The sequence below is a fragment of the Dunckerocampus dactyliophorus genome, chromosome 4 (assembly GCF_027744805.1).
Source record: "Dunckerocampus dactyliophorus isolate RoL2022-P2 chromosome 4, RoL_Ddac_1.1, whole genome shotgun sequence".
Classification (NCBI taxonomy): domain Eukaryota; kingdom Metazoa; phylum Chordata; class Actinopteri; order Syngnathiformes; family Syngnathidae; genus Dunckerocampus; species Dunckerocampus dactyliophorus.
The window spans coordinates 4,056,117-4,071,527 of NC_072822.1; the positions used below are offsets into that span (position 1 = coordinate 4,056,117).

Sequence of the window (15,411 nt, forward strand, 5' to 3'; positions counted from 1 at the left end):
ATGGAATAATCTGAGAATAATGGTTATTATTGTATCTGTAGTTTACAGTGATGAGAGCTCCACTGCCACAATAATTACCATTGAAATAATTATTTTAAAAAGTTGTATTTTTTAGTCATTTATGAGATAGATTTTTCCAACGTCTTTTTATAAATGTTCTGAACTCCTATTTTCATGCCAGTTGCCATTATTATTATTATTATTAATAGTAATAGTAGTACTGGAAATGTAATTTGGAACATTTTTAGCAATATGTTTATTATTTTGCTATAGTTCTACTGTCACACGACTGAAATTATTTTCTTAAATTACCACTTATTGTTTGCTGAATGTTCTGAACTCCTGTTTCCACACAAGGGTGCAAATACTAAACCAAGTTGCAATTTTCCGAGAATAACGTCATGTATCATTTCTTCACCAGGAAAAAAGTTGCATTGTTACGAGAAATAAAAGGGGTAATTAATGTACCTGAGAAAATGTTCAATAAAATGTTTTGACATCACACGAATAAAGTTGTGATGCTCTTAGAATACCGATATTACATAATATTAATATAATATTCGGGTATAACTTGTGATAGAGCTGTTTTTATTTGGAGTTTATTAGGTGGAATAGCTACTGCACGGTGGTTGGTACTAATATAGGCGGCCCTTCATTCAGAGCACTAGGTTGCTCTGAAAATGTGCATTTTCATCAGAAAAACAAACAAAAAATATCTAAATATATATGCAAACGTTCCCTTCAATGTCCTGTAAGCTATACTGTTGTAGTTGAGCATACGTTGCACGAGCAGGAAATGAAGGCTACATGGTAACGTACAGTAGGCGGAGCTTTAGTGCCCAGCACACAATGCAAAGAGTCTTAAGTGTGTGTTATTGATGTGTTATCCAACCCAGAGGGAATGTAGGTTACACAGCCACCATTTTGGAAAATGCAGGTCAAAGCTTACTCGCTTTCATAAACAGGAGTTTCGGTCAATAGCAGAAGACCACGCCGGGACACAACATCCTGACACACGCACACGCCGCCTCACCTTTCACCATTCCGCCCCTCTAGAATGAAAGCAGAACAAATAGAAATAAAAAGAGGATGTGCTTTTATTACGGAGTCACAATCCTTATCATGACATCAGAGGTGAGATGAGTCTTTGTTTTTTTCCAGGAAAAAGGTCATAAGGTTACAGGAATAAAGCGCAACGTTACTAAAATGATGGCGATGTCGTGAGAATAGCACCATCATGTGAACGTTTCATGAATGATGTTTTCGTGTGACGACAAAGTTGAAATGTTGCGTGAAAATGTTAAAAGGAAAAAAATATATCTATATCTTGGCCCACCGATATCGGTAGACATCAGGATCGGTTTTTCCCCCAATACTTAAAACCGATATTAAAACAATGCTGTATGGATGTACATTTCAAGTTTGTTCACAAACAGTGCAAGCCCACCTCCTTTGCGCTTTCCACAGGCTCTTTCGTTCCTGGCCGCTCTGACGTCTGCTAGCTCCTCACGTTAGCCTCTGGGACGCTAGCTCTTAGCCATTCAGTGAAGCACAAATTTGAAGGTGTTGACGTTCTTGTCAGCTCGTCGATCTTGCTCGGTGGTGAATTCACGTTTCCCATGATAATAGAAGGTACCGAAGGCTTGGATCTCCACTTCCTCGCTGGCTGCTTGACTTTCATCTTAGCGCCGGCGTCGCCGCCTCGATATCAATGGGTAGACGGGGAATCACACCGATGCCGGACGTTGCTCTCATGGCACATAAAAATGTGCTTGAATAAAAAAAGAGCTGCTTGAAAGGCAGCCACTTGGGGCGGCGGTGTTAATTCCATGAGATGCATACTGTACATCGATAGACCGATAGAGAGACAGATACTTTATTATTCTCCAAGAGAAATTCACATTTCCAGCAGCTCTGCAAAAATGGGCAAAATGTTAAGTCCAACGCATGGATTGGAATTTCAGGACAAGATAAAAGGTATGCAGGATATAAACTCACTTTAAGATCTATCTGCACATCACATTTCCTTCACATCTGATGGAGTTTTATTTGTAAATTATGCTTTTAGATTGTGTACCAATAAAAAAAAATGTAATAAAAAAAAAAAGTTGTGTGTCCTCGGGCTGCACTTTGGACACCCCTGGATTATACAATAAAGATGAAGCCCCATATTGACATGGCGCTGTGGAAAGTGTCGCTGCTAAAGGAGGCTGAGGAATCACCTGATAGATTGTGAGCCAGCCAATTGGCGAGGCTGGACAGAGTGTGTTCGTGTTCAGTGCAACAAAAGCCGCATAAGCAAACAAGTCAAGAGGGCAACAAAATGTTTGCCATCAGCTAAGCCGACACTTGCATCCGTCGCCAGGCTGATACGTTCTTTTCCTGCCGGGACAAAACACAACTCCATGCATCTTGAAACTTCTAGCAGTGAAGCTCACGCACACCTTACCTCTGGCCATCACGTTGGACCTCACGTTCACCCAGAAGACGGTGCGCTGCTGGGCGACCGTGGCCCTGGAAGACCACAGCAATCACCGCTTTAACACATCGGTCCTCATCGATGACCAATCATGATCGGTGTGTGTTATACTGCATGTAATATTACACAAAGTAGACGGGGGTCACAATGTCAGGGGGCATCCAGCTGTAGACTGTTGCGTTGCCTTTGACGTTGGTGTTGGCGTGCGTGATGGCGCCATATGGATTATCCGTGCACTGCAGACACAGCATGAGGACATCACACGTCGCTCTTTAAAGCACCCGTATGTAATAACTGGACCTGAAAATTGCAGCTTGCATGTCCTTTTTGTCATTTCTCGCCATGTAGCCTCAAATGTGACAATCTGCTCGAGCAACCCGATCTTATTGTTGCTTTACTTGACTGATGGACGCTAACTAACTAACCTGCAGGAACTTTGTATCAGGAGGAGGATTCTGCCAGGTGCCCAAAGCAAAGAAACTGTTTCCTGAGCGAGCCTCCAGCAGCACACCTCTGTACTCTGGTCCACTGATGGTCACTGTTGGGGGGGGGGGACAATCTACAATTGTGCCTCAGACATTTAGCAGTACAAAACAAAAGAATTGGAACGAGACGGTATCAGGTTTGAGCAGCACGTGAGACGTGTTATTGAAAAATAACATTAAAACTTAATGTTGATGAAATAAGAGTGTGATAATAATACACAAAAATACAATTTAATGGACATAAACAGAATCAATTATTAAAATATTTAATTTGAGACATGCTAGCAGGAAGGAAAAAAGCTGACCTAAATATGCATTTGGAAAACAATGCGTAAATAAAATATATATACCAAGTAATATACAACGTAAAAAAAGTAAAAATTGTAATACATTTCATACATAACAGTACCAAATTGGGACGGGGAGGTGTCACGTTTGAGACACAAGAAGCAGACAAAAGAAATGCTTTTGAAAATAAATCAATGGTGCGTCGGTAAATAAAAAACTAAATATAAAATAATAAAAGAATAATGAAGTAAATGTATATCATTCTCTTTGTTTAGTAATTGTGAGTGGAAGGTGCGAGGTTTGAGACTCACTAAAAAGACATAAAAAGCAGACAAGACATGCTCGTGAAAACAAATATCTAAAACAATTTAATGGTGTTAATAAATAACAGTAAACAAATAAAATTTATACATTTTATTTTTTCAGTAATTATGACGGGAAGGTGTCAGGTTTGAGACTAAAACACGCTATACAAAAAAATCTAAAAATAATCAAATAAAATAATGTGTTACGAAATAAAGGATTTTTTTTTATTAAATGACATTATTATTTATTTAGTGGTTGTGAGGGGAAGGTGTCAGGTTTGGGACTTACCAAAAAGACAAAAAAAAAAAAAAAAAAGTCAAAGGCATGCTGTTAAAAAAAAAAAAAAGTAAAAATAATCAAATCAAATGTGTTATGAAATAATTCTGTAATTAAAATAAAATAATCACGTTCCATTACATTATTACTATTTATTTAGTGGATGGGAGTGGAAGGTGCCAGGTTTTAAACTTACTAAAAAGACATCAAAAGCTAACAAAAAGACCTGCTGTTGTTGACCAAGTATGTACATTTGGGACGATGTGTGTGTAACATCCTAAATAAATAAAAAAAAAAAAAACAAAGAGTGTTTATGAGGTTTCTTTGTAGGATGATTAAAACATAAAAGAAGCGCCTGTTCCTTACTGTAAGTGAACTAAGTTGGAGCCCACAGAATAATAATAAAGACAGGACTGTGTCTATTGTGATCCATTGGTCTTACCTGTGATGGCTTTACCGGGCTGAAACACACGGCTGTTGGTGATCAGCACGTAGGGCGATGGTGACGACTGTGCTGGCACCCCATGTCGAGGGGTCATGTCCTCGCAGGCGCCCGTGGGTGCCCCGCTAGGATAGGCCCTGACGGAGCTCAGCACCTGCAGCAGCAGCGGCGGCAGAAGAGCAGACAGGAAGAGCTCCATTTAGAGCAGAGAAGACGAACCGTGCAGGAGTAAAAGAAACAACAAAATATCCCAAGAAGTGCGACAGAAGAGCGGCTTTATTTCCAGAAGCACAGCTGAGTCACACAAGCAGAGCATTTGCATTTGTTCCACCTCAAGAAGTCTTAAGGTTAAGTTCTTTTACGCCATTATACACATTGACAAATAGTTTGCCCCCAGCTAATTAAGATATGAGGTTTGTGAACAGATTTCACGCTTTAGAATATCGACTTTTACAGCACCTTCCCAGAAAATCACATGTCATCACATTATATTCATTATGTACGTTAAATGTATCGTCATTCATTTTACTATTTGTATTTTTTTTTTTATATTTTATCAATTTTTTTTTTTTGGTGTTTAGTCAATGACAGCAATGACAGCTGCACACAAAATGCTGTTTTTAAATGAAACTTTTTATTATTAAGGGAAAAAAATCAGTGCGCACGACCCCGCCCCATCTTTGCAGAATTGTTGTCATTCAGCCACATTGGAGGCTTTTCCAGCATGAAGCGCCTTTTTAAGTTCATGCCACAGCATCTCAATAGGATTCAGGTCAGGACTTGGACTAGGCCACTCCAAAGTCTTCACTTTGTTTCCCCACTGTTCCATGTTTTCGCCATTTGCAGATAATGGCTCTCACTGTGGTTCGCTGGAGTCCCAAAGCTTTACAAATGGCTTTATAACCTTTTCCAAACTGATGGATGTCAATGATTTTCAGTTTTTCCACACAGGGCCATGTAGGTGTGTACTTTTTTGCTCCCTTAATAACAAAAAGTTTCATTTAAAAACTGCAATTGTTTATTTTGAATTTGTATCTATTTATTTCATGGTATGCTGATGAAATCCAACTGCCCAAATGTATGCGCATTTTCTAAATGTATTGGAGAATTGTACACAACCAGCATTACTGCTACGCATACAGCTAGAACGACAACACCGTAACATATTTCAAATATATGGTTTACAATATTATTATTCAACTGGAGAATTAGGCTATTTTGTTGTGATTTTTTAAATATTATATATCATATGTTTATATTATTTTATACATTTTTATTGTAAGTTTTTATATTTTCACATTTTTATTTCATGTAATTAGTTTTTTTAAACACTTATGGGGGAAATATCTCATTGTTATGGTATTTTCATGATGTTTGGAGGTATTTTGTTGCTACAGTAGTCCTCATTCGAGCCCTTCCAGAAAGTTGTAAAAATGATATTACTAAATATTTAACTAAATACTACTTAACTAAATATTAAATGATGACACGCTATAGTTAAAGTTAGCGTATTAAAAATATTTACTGCAGTGACACACCATGAGAGCTAACTTATACATAACATAGTATCCTGCATGACAGCACGCTCCAAAAACAATAATCCCAGTGTGTCCAATCTCTTATTTCCATGACGAAATGTTTTCTTGGAAATGTGGGGCCACGGCTTCTAATCTTTGTGTGTCAAGGATTAGCGTCACCATTGTAAAGCTGACTGGAGTATTTTTTATATTCTGTCCTAAAAAAAATAATCTCTTATTTGAGAAAAATCCAAAAAGATTAAATGCAAGAAGCGCTCGGAGGGGAAAATGTGCCCGTTAAGGAATTATGTGTGAGATAAACCTGAATAAAGCTTTTTTTGTATTCATTTTAATGGTGTAAGTGTGTCTAATATTATGGCCCGTGAGTGTGCATGGCATGACTTCAGTCTAGTGTGCGTGCGTGAGTGTGTGTGCGTGTGTGTGTGAAGCCGTGGATTAGCCCCCCACCAACAAAATCGAACATAACTCAATTGAATATTCCATTGAGTCACAGATGAAATTGCAGCCGTGTGTGTGTGATGTCAAATGAGGTGCGGAGTGATGCAGATACTGAAAGCCTGTTGTTCACATGAGGCCATGTGCCTGAACAAAGTACCTGTGTGTCATATGATGCATGCGATCGCTCCTCCTGCTGGCTGTTAATGATAACCACCACCTTGCATCATAAAAATAAACAGAGCTACTCAACATAATCCACAAAGTCAAAAAATCCACAGTAGGCTGACTCATGTACGAGCAGGTGCGTAGCGGCAACATACTGTATACAGTGGCGTGAAAAAGTGTTAGCTTCCTTCCTAAGTTCCTTATTTTTTGACTGAACTGACTGAACAGAAAATGCAGTTTTTAAATGAAACTTTTTATTATTAAGCGAGAAAAAAAATCTAAATTTACATGGCCCCGTGTGGAAAAGTGATTGCCCCCCCTGTTAAAACATAACTATCAGTCGGGAAAAGGTTATAAAAAGGCATTTCTACGGCTTCGGGACTCCAGCAAACCACAATGAGAGCCATTATCCACAAATGGCAAAAACATGCAACAGTGGTGAACCTCCCAGGAGTGGCAGCCAACCAAAATGACCCCTCACTGCAAGTTATGGCAAACGCTTGATTGCAGTTGTTGCTGCTAAGGGGGGCCCAGCCAGTTATTAGCTTTAGGGGGCAATCACTGTTCCACACAGGGACATGTAAATTTGGATTTTTTCCTCCCTTAATAACAGGTTTCATTTAAAAACTGCATTTTGTGTTCAGTTGTGTTGTCATTGACTAATATTTACATTTGTTTGATGATCTCAAACATTTAAGTGTGACAAACATACAAAAAAAAAAAAGAAATCACGAAGGGGGGCAAACACTTTTTCACACCAATGTAATTAATGCGATTGCTCATTCTACCCGTTATGATAACGGCCATCTTGCAAAATACTAAAATACAAATAATTTACAAAGTAAAAGAAAAAAAATGGTAGGCTGAGTCATGCATGACAAAGTTAGCTTTTGAAGTGCAACGTATGTACAGTCGTCCCTTGTTTACCACGTTTAACTGGTTCCAGAGTCGACTGTGATAGGTGAATTTCCGCAAAGTGGGGTTCAGTATTAATAAATGGAATATTTTTGCAGATAGAGCATAGAAAACCTGTTTATGACTTTCTACAGCTTTTGAAATAGGTTTTAAACATTACCAGAGCCCTGTAGACATGAAATAGCACCCCTATAGTCACCGTTACGCTCCTATTATTCTTGGTTCACAACACGTTGTGCAGGGTACGGGATCACTGCAGGGACATAAGAGATGGCCACTGCTAGCATGGCAAGCTACCGAGCTAACTAGTTAAGAAAGTGCTTCAAGCGGAGTGAAGAACAAATTAAGAAGCCAAAAACGTACCACTTCCACACGGGATGGGAGGATAACTTCCCCCCCACGCCCCACTCTATCATGTCAGACATGCTGTGGTTGACTTCATGACCAATCATCAAAACACCAATCATTTATTCATTACGTAATTTTTGAAACGTTCGAACGGCGATGTAGCGAGGGACGGCTGTACGTCTAATTTATGAGCTCGCTCCTCCCGCCGTTACCAATAACTGCCATCTTGCACAATGGAAATGAATAGAAAACTCCAAATAACACACAAACTCGCAGTAATGACACTTTTATGACAACAAAAAATGCATCAAACGTGACTCACCTTCACGTTGTTCTACAATATTCAACATTAAAAAGCGAAGGGTTGGATTTTTCCCTTTCCGATGACCAGTGGTTAGCTTCTTTTTACACCTGTGTATCAAGCGAACGACGTTAACATGTGACTTGGAACCTTGCACCTACACTTAATCAAGGTTTTACGGTGGTGGCAGGTTGACCCTGGAACAGATCAACTGACTTCACATTCAAAGATTTCACAAATAAAACAGAAAAACTGACCTTTTATTTTTACCATGACAACTGCTCCGACCCCCCCCCCCCCCAAAGAAGCTGTAGGCCTGGTTTCCCCTGAAGACCCAAGAGAAAGAACAACAATGAGGATTTTGATGATGAGGGCGCAGGAGAAGACGGAGCAGAAGTGTACCTTTAAATGTTTCTGTGAATTCCGTTCCAAAGTCAGCCCCCCCCCATGGTGTGGCAACAAAATCATCTTTTAAAGCAACAATTACCGTGTTCTTCTTGTTGGCAAACACAGCGGGTGAAATATATGTGGGACAGCTCACAGTCCAAATAAAGGTGATCATTGGAACTATCGATCATGCGGGAAGAGCAGACAGCAGGTGATCAGTCACATGATGTCTTATTTACATTTAATGCCGCAGGTCTTTGCTGACTTTCTGTGGTTTTTTTTCCCTTCCAAACCAATTAGAGCTGCACGACATTCACGGATGACCCATGACCCCATTTGTCAAGCTTTACCGCTCCTCTGCTGCTCAACAGAAACAATGAGCGGACTGAAATAAAGAAGACTTCCAGTCATGTTGCAGTCTTACATTGTTGTAGGGAGGACAACACTGCCACCACTAGTGCTGCAACATGTGGACAGCGTCGTGCTAGCGGCACGCTGGAAGAGAAAAAACAATGGCACAGAATTACAAGAATAAAGTCAAAAGGAACACAGCCGTAATTCACCAAAACCAAGTTGTGATTTTCACGAAAAGCCATAATTTCACCAGACATACCAGCAAAAAAACACAATACAATTTACCAAACAAAATAGCATTTTTAATTACAATTTGGGGAAAATTGACTTGTAATATTGGAGGGAAAACATCATTTTATGACAGTTAAGTTGTAATAGTACAACAAAAGTGTATAAATGATTTCACAAGTGCAGTGGAACCGTGGTTGGTATCATTTGTTCTTTTTTGGTCGTGTGCAGCCATTGGTGCAGATGGTACTGGTGATCTAGATGCCCTTACATGATAAACACATTTCCTCTGCCAGGGAAAAGTCGAAGATCCTCTTCTCCTGTTCCACAGATTTCATTTGACTTTATTCGATGGTTATTGTTATGCAAATTTGGAGCAGCTGACTCCAACCGAAATGGACGCTAACCAAATACATTTTTTCCCATAAGAAATACAGTCGTCCCTTGTTTTGGTTCCATGTACGAACTCGTTAAATGAATTTCCGCGATATAGGATTAAATGTTAAAAATTGAATATTTTCTGAGTTAGAAAAGCTGTTTCTGACTTTCTAAATGGGGTTTTCAACATTATTAGAGCCATGTGGGCATGAAATAACACGCCTTTTGTCACCTTTACACTCCTATTATTCATTGTTTACGCCAAACTGCAACTCTTATGCTGCAAGGACTGGAGACGGCCACTAGCTAGCGAGCTAACCAGTTAGCTTCTATCCACACGGAAACGTTTTCAGGTCAAAATGGCAAAGTATTTTAGCGTTTCAGCCTCTCATCCTCACGGCAACGGCATTCTGGGTGACCTGAAACGATATTTTTTGAAGACTTCTTCCAGAGTGGGAAAGTCTGAAAACGGCGGCTTGTCGTTGCCGCGTAGGTGTAGACAGGTAAATTAGTAATGTGTCGGTCGCGAACGAATCGGCTCCAAGAGCCGGCTCTTTGAAATGAGCGATGGGAGCTGGTTCGCGTCGTTGGGAGACAATTAGTTTTTCCTTGTCTTATTTTCTGTTAAAAGGTGAATGTCATTGGTCAAGATGTGGGGCGGTTCTCTGTGTCCACACTGAGCAGGGGGAGCGGTGGGGTTAAACACACACTGTGGTGCTCTTAGAGCCGATTCGTTCATGAGAAATTTGCATGAAGAGATAGTTTGACTTAATTGGTCAATTGAGATGGGCTTTTTGTCTTTGTATTTTATTTATAATATAACATTAGAATCTATTTTTGTAGCTGCTCAATGAGGTTTAAATAAATCAATTTAAACAAACATTTGTTATCATGCATTTTTTGCATTGGTAATTCATTTTACACAATACACATAATTTGGTGGTAAATTCATTTCAGTCAACAAAAAAAAAAATCTGATGAGCCACTTGGGAGCCAAAAGAGACGTCTCTTTTTAGTGAGCCGAGCCAAAAGAACCGGGTCTCTGAAAAAGAGTCGAAATTTCCATCACGACAGGCAATATCAGAACTATGACGTCACCGATCCGCCGTCGCCGTCACGTGACCAGAAGTGAGCTTTGACGACAAGCCAACATAATGAATGAATATTTTGAGGGACGTGACTCACCTCAGACGACATTCTCCTGATATTTTGTCATCTCATCTCCATAATGACTCGCAGAAGTAATTCCACTTCTCGTAAGCGGAAGACGACGGAATTATGTGCATTTCTTCTTCTATGGTTTGGAATGTCACGTGGTTCCGTCTGCGTGCCTGTTCACAGCGCCACACGCAGGTGTGCCTTCTGTATTACATCGTTTTCACTCACTGATGCGTTCCCGTGTGGGCAGGGCCTAAATTTAAGACGCCAAAAACTTACCACATCCACATGGGATGAGAGGAAAACCTTTTTTCACTCTATCATGTCTGACTTCAAGACTTGATGCAGTGTTAAGGTAATGTCTCAATGTCTTGTGTCATGACTGCGGCTTGTGACCAGAACACTACATATCGCTTGTACTTCAATGTGTTGGACTAATAACAGACCATCGGCTACCACGAAACATTGATCATTTCATAATTCATTTCTGAAAAACCCGATATTGCGAGGGACGACTGCAATGTAAATCCAATTCATCAGTTCCAGGAAGCCAAAAATGTTTACCCAAAACATGTTTTTATAGTTTAACAATTTTAGTTTTAGATGTATAACAAAATTAAACTCAAAGTGCATATCATCGATGAATGAAAGGGATAAATAAACATTTACGATAATGTTTATCTTCATAAAAGACGTGATTCTTGACGTGACTGTAGCCACAGACGCGATGTGTGGCAGCGAGATCAGCCACCACCACCTTCCTGTTTTGACATGAGTTGTTTCTTGAATTCAATGGTGTTTCTCACCCCAAAACGGAGCCAAAGAAAGTTGCAAGTTGCAGCATTTTTGCTAAAAAAAAAAAAGGTGAGGAACGCTACTGAATTCAAGAAATAACTCATGACAAAACAGGAAGATGGTGTCTGTGGGGTGTCTCGCTGACACATCGTGTCTTTGGGAAGAGTAGTCGTCAATGAAGATAAAAGTAACCTTAAATATTAGTTTCTCCTTTTCATTCAATCATTTGTACGCATTTAGAACGTAAAACTATTAAAACGTGTTTTATGTTAACCGCTGATGACATCATAGATGGGCCGCGTAACTGAGCAAACTCCTGGGTCCGGTTGCAGTTTTGTTCGCTAGCTAAGAGGATGCTAACAAGGATGGACATTTTCCGAAAAAAAAAAAGAACACAACAGACAGACTCACGCAGCGTATTAATAACACCGCAAGATGTGCGCCATATTATACACTAACCGGAGAATAGAAGCAAATTGAGGCAAAACTGTAAATTTTCGACGTAAACCCAAAAACACGCTAACCGGGGCGGACTTTAACCGAGGTTCCACAGTATAGTATTTGTTTAATTTAATATTACAAAAACACATGTAAAAGGTATAAATTTGTCATTGCTACTAGAATAAATCAGCAAAATGTCGGCAAAAAATGTAACGTTACAAGAATGAAGTCTGAAAAAAGTAGTAGTAATACAAAGAGAATCACTTCATCGGGCAAATACTCTTCTTTGAATTCTATTTTGGAATTGTGAATTGTAATATTGGAGGTATTCCAATGTAACATGCATGCATGTAAAAAAAAAAAAAAAAAAAAAAAAAGATTTAATACAGAGCGGTGGTTCCGTTACCAAATAGTTTTTTGTTTTTTCTCCGTTGGCGTATGAGTCATTTGTGATTCAGCGCTATGAATTCTGCCTAGCAACAAGTGTGACGAGACTCGCGGCAAGAATCCCAACGATGTACGCCGCCGTGTCTGCGAGATAGTAAGCTTTTTTTTTTTTAAATTATTATTTGGATATGAATCACCAATGATTTGTCGGCAGTGTGACTGACAACACCATTGTTGGAATAGAAAACCATCACAGCAGTTTGGCTAACCTTTTACCATATAAAACATGACTGCAGCTAAAGCTTCACCCTCAGCGAGTGTCGACCTTAAAAAATGAATAAAAACGCACACCTTGTCTACAGAGACACACAACCACTAGACAACCAACAAGAACAACAAAAAGAAGAAAAGAGAGAGAAAGTCGCTAAGGCCGAAGCAAAATCCTCTACAAAGAAGTGGATGTGTGCTAGCTGCTCTAGGTCGGGCCGTTCCTTCATAACGCTTCCTCCCCAGGATTACTCTTTCAATCAAAGAAGGATTTGCAGTTAAAAAAAAAAAATTCCCCATCAAAAATGTCCTTCTAAACTTTTGGCCTGCGGAGCGCTTTGTCGCCTCCTGTGGCCGATACATGAACATATCATTGTGTCAGCGTTTCAGTCACTTCCAACAATGACCAACAGCCAAAAAAAAAAAAAAAAAAAAAAGAGCCAAGATGGCGCGCTTCTTCAAAAACAGGACCTGAGGCTCTACTTGGAGCACGTGTTGATGTTCTTGCCGTCTGCGGCGTCCTCCACCAGCGCCAGGTGGTAGTCGGTGGACAGCGTGAAGTGCGACACGCAGCCCAGGAGCCCTCCGACGTACTGCCTGTTGGTGTGCAGGGCGATCTCCTTCATGCCGCCTGCACACACACACACACACACACACACACACACACACACACACACACACGACACCACCGTTGATCAGAGAGGCTCAATAAACGGAGGCGGAGGGGCTTCATACCAACATATAACGGTCCATTGATGTTCAGTTGTCGCATCTTGCCTGGCGACCGGCCCGTTTTGGCCCCGTAGTCGTCCACTGTCAGCTTCCCTGACTGGCCGTCCCTACACGTGTCAACACTTTACTTAAATACACTCGCACCACTGTACGGGCAAAACTATGATGACAAAGTTGCACAGTTACAAGGATAAGTCAAAGAAAAAACATCTATCATTTTACAAGAACGAAAATCGTGTCTTATAAATGTCGTAATATGAGCAGAAAAAGGCAGCAATTTTACTCAAATTAAGTTGTAATATTATCATGCAGAAAGTTTTACATTTATGTGTAATAAATCATGACTGTACTAGGAAAAAATATTCCCATAATTTCCGGTGTATAAGACGCACCGGTGTTTAACATAGCCATAAATTAGCCGCACCGCTGTATAAGACGCAGGGTTCAAAGTTCAAGAAAAAAGTAGCGGCTTAAACAGCCGGAAATTTCGGTAATTTATAAATAACTTTGTGAGAATAAATTTTTATGTTTTCGTGTTTTCTCATTGAATTACAATTTACTCTCATTACGTTGGGATATTTTTCCGGTAATATCAGAACTTTATTCTCAAAATTCTGGTTTAATTTAGGTTTACGAATTTTAATCTTGTGCGGTTAAAAGGTGCTGTGCCTCTGCGGCTTCAAATTACACTTTTAACCAAAAATATAAGCACACCACCTCCAGCTAGCAGATGCTACAACTAGGGGTTTAAAGCAACACGTTGGACAAATAAATGTTCATATTTGTCACAATTTAAAGTAAAAACCTATTAAAAAAAAATACTAATAGTCACAGTCAAGTCATAGCTTGTAATAATATTACGAGAAAAACACAGAAATTTTACTCAAATTAAGTTGTACTTTTAGAAGGGAAAAAGTTTTACATTTATGCAAATGAATCTATAATAAAAAATAAATAAAAATCTCAATTTTACAAGAATTGGAAAATGGAATTTTATGAGAATAAATACATTTTTTAATTGTATTGATTGTATGAAAATGAAGCAGTATTAGGAGACAAAAAGATAGATTCATAATTTCACTTGAATAAATTCGCAGTCTCACAAGGAAAAAAATGAAACCATACGTCATTATACAAGAGAAAAAGGTGTAGAAGGGGGAATCCTGATTTTATCAGAATAAATGTTGTCATTTTACAAAAAAAAAGTCATACATTTTACCTGAAAGTCATAATTATATGAGAATAAAGTTGTAATATTGCTATTAGAGATCATTTTATGAGTGAAAATTGTGACACTACAAGACGAAAACTAATCAAAATTTTACCAGGAAAAAAAAAGGCTTTTCCAAAAATATTTTAATTTAGAAAAAGCAATTTTACCCAAATTAAGTCATTATTAGTCATTATGAGGAAACAAACTTCATTTTACTGGAATGAAGTCCTCATTTTATGAAGTATACTTGTGATTTTACCTTGTAAAGGTGATTTTATTAAAGTGATAGTTAAAAAAAAAAAATCCCAATCTTATGATAATAAGTTTGTAATGTTACAGGAAAAAGTCAATCAAAAATCTGAATAAAGTCCTGATTATCGGAGAATAAAGAAGTCTTACTAGAACTAAAAATGTATACTTTAATGAGTGACAGTGGTGAAATTACAATGTAAAAATATGTATTTTAAAGAGGAAAAGTAAGTCAGAATAAAGTTGTATACTGTATTACAATTACGTGCTAATTTGACCCAAATCAAGTCATAATATTATGAGGAGACATTCTTAATTTGACCTGATTTAATTCATTTTACAAGAATAAAGTTGTGATAATGCACAGAAACTCGTATTCACTATATACAATACTATGACTGCAATAAGTAAAATAACAATTTCATTCAAACAAAATAATACAATTATGAATAACATTTTCGGTAGTCACCTGACTGCTTTGGCTCTGTGCCACTTCCCATCACTGAAGGTTCCATTGACAACAATGTTTGTTGGACCACTGCCTAGATTATAACTACAACAGACACAACAAGAACATACAGAGTACACACTGTGTGGGGCAAAATGCAGCAAATACACCGGAGACACTAATACGCAATATGTGGCTTCCACACCTGAAGATGAGCGCTCCATCCTGCAGTCCCATGGACAGGAAGTCACTGTTGGCTCTCATGGGCGTGTCTCCTCGCCACAGCAAGAGGCCGTCCTTGGCTGTGCTCTTGAAACGCATGAAGAGGTTGTTCCTGGAACCAGACACCCTGTCGAGTGACACCGGGGTTAAAACGCACCACTTTTACAGTTC

The 15,411-nt window shown here is 38.9% G+C and overlaps 2 protein-coding genes across 4 annotated transcripts in view; both read right to left on the reverse strand.

The window, feature by feature from the left end:
- Positions 1 to 2,275: 2,275 nt before the first annotated feature.
- Positions 2,276 to 4,475, reverse strand: LOC129179406 (putative defense protein Hdd11). The gene is made up of 5 exons (XM_054772609.1): positions 4,277 to 4,475; positions 2,905 to 3,017; positions 2,606 to 2,715; positions 2,450 to 2,514; positions 2,276 to 2,382 (listed from the first exon to the last, which is right to left on the reverse strand). The coding sequence occupies exons 1-5, from the start codon at positions 4,473 to 4,475 to the stop codon at positions 2,276 to 2,278; spliced, it is 594 nt and encodes a 197-aa protein (XP_054628584.1).
- A 3,964-nt stretch (positions 4,476 to 8,439) lies between these two features.
- The window catches only part of LOC129180123 (pikachurin), a 57,459-nt gene continuing 50,487 nt past the window's right edge, over positions 8,440 to 15,411 (reverse strand). For all 3 annotated transcript variants that reach the window (XM_054774232.1, XM_054774234.1, XM_054774233.1), the window contains 4 exons: positions 15,224 to 15,367; positions 15,040 to 15,123; positions 13,112 to 13,215; positions 8,440 to 13,007 (listed from right to left, as the gene is read on the reverse strand). In XM_054774232.1, coding sequence (XP_054630207.1) covers positions 12,856 to 13,007; positions 13,112 to 13,215; positions 15,040 to 15,123; positions 15,224 to 15,367 — 484 coding nt within the window. In that variant the 3' untranslated portion in view covers positions 8,440 to 12,855. The remainder of the gene's footprint in view (positions 13,008 to 13,111; positions 13,216 to 15,039; positions 15,124 to 15,223; positions 15,368 to 15,411) is intronic.

What these genes read in the sequence shown, in the direction of transcription:
- LOC129179406 (XM_054772609.1), bottom strand. Translation starts at nt 4,475, where the DNA reads ATGGAGCTCTTCCTGTCTGCTCTTCTGCCGCCGCTGCTGCTGCAGGTG. An exon ending in GCCCGGTAAAGCCATCACAG is followed by an intron (nt 3,018 to 4,276) that starts GTAAGACCAATG and finishes CCCCCCCAACAG; the next exon opens with TGACCATCAGTGGACCAGAG. An exon ending in CTGATACAAAGTTCCTGCAG is followed by an intron (nt 2,716 to 2,904) that starts GTTAGTTAGTTA and finishes CTGTGTCTGCAG; the next exon opens with TGCACGGATAATCCATATGG.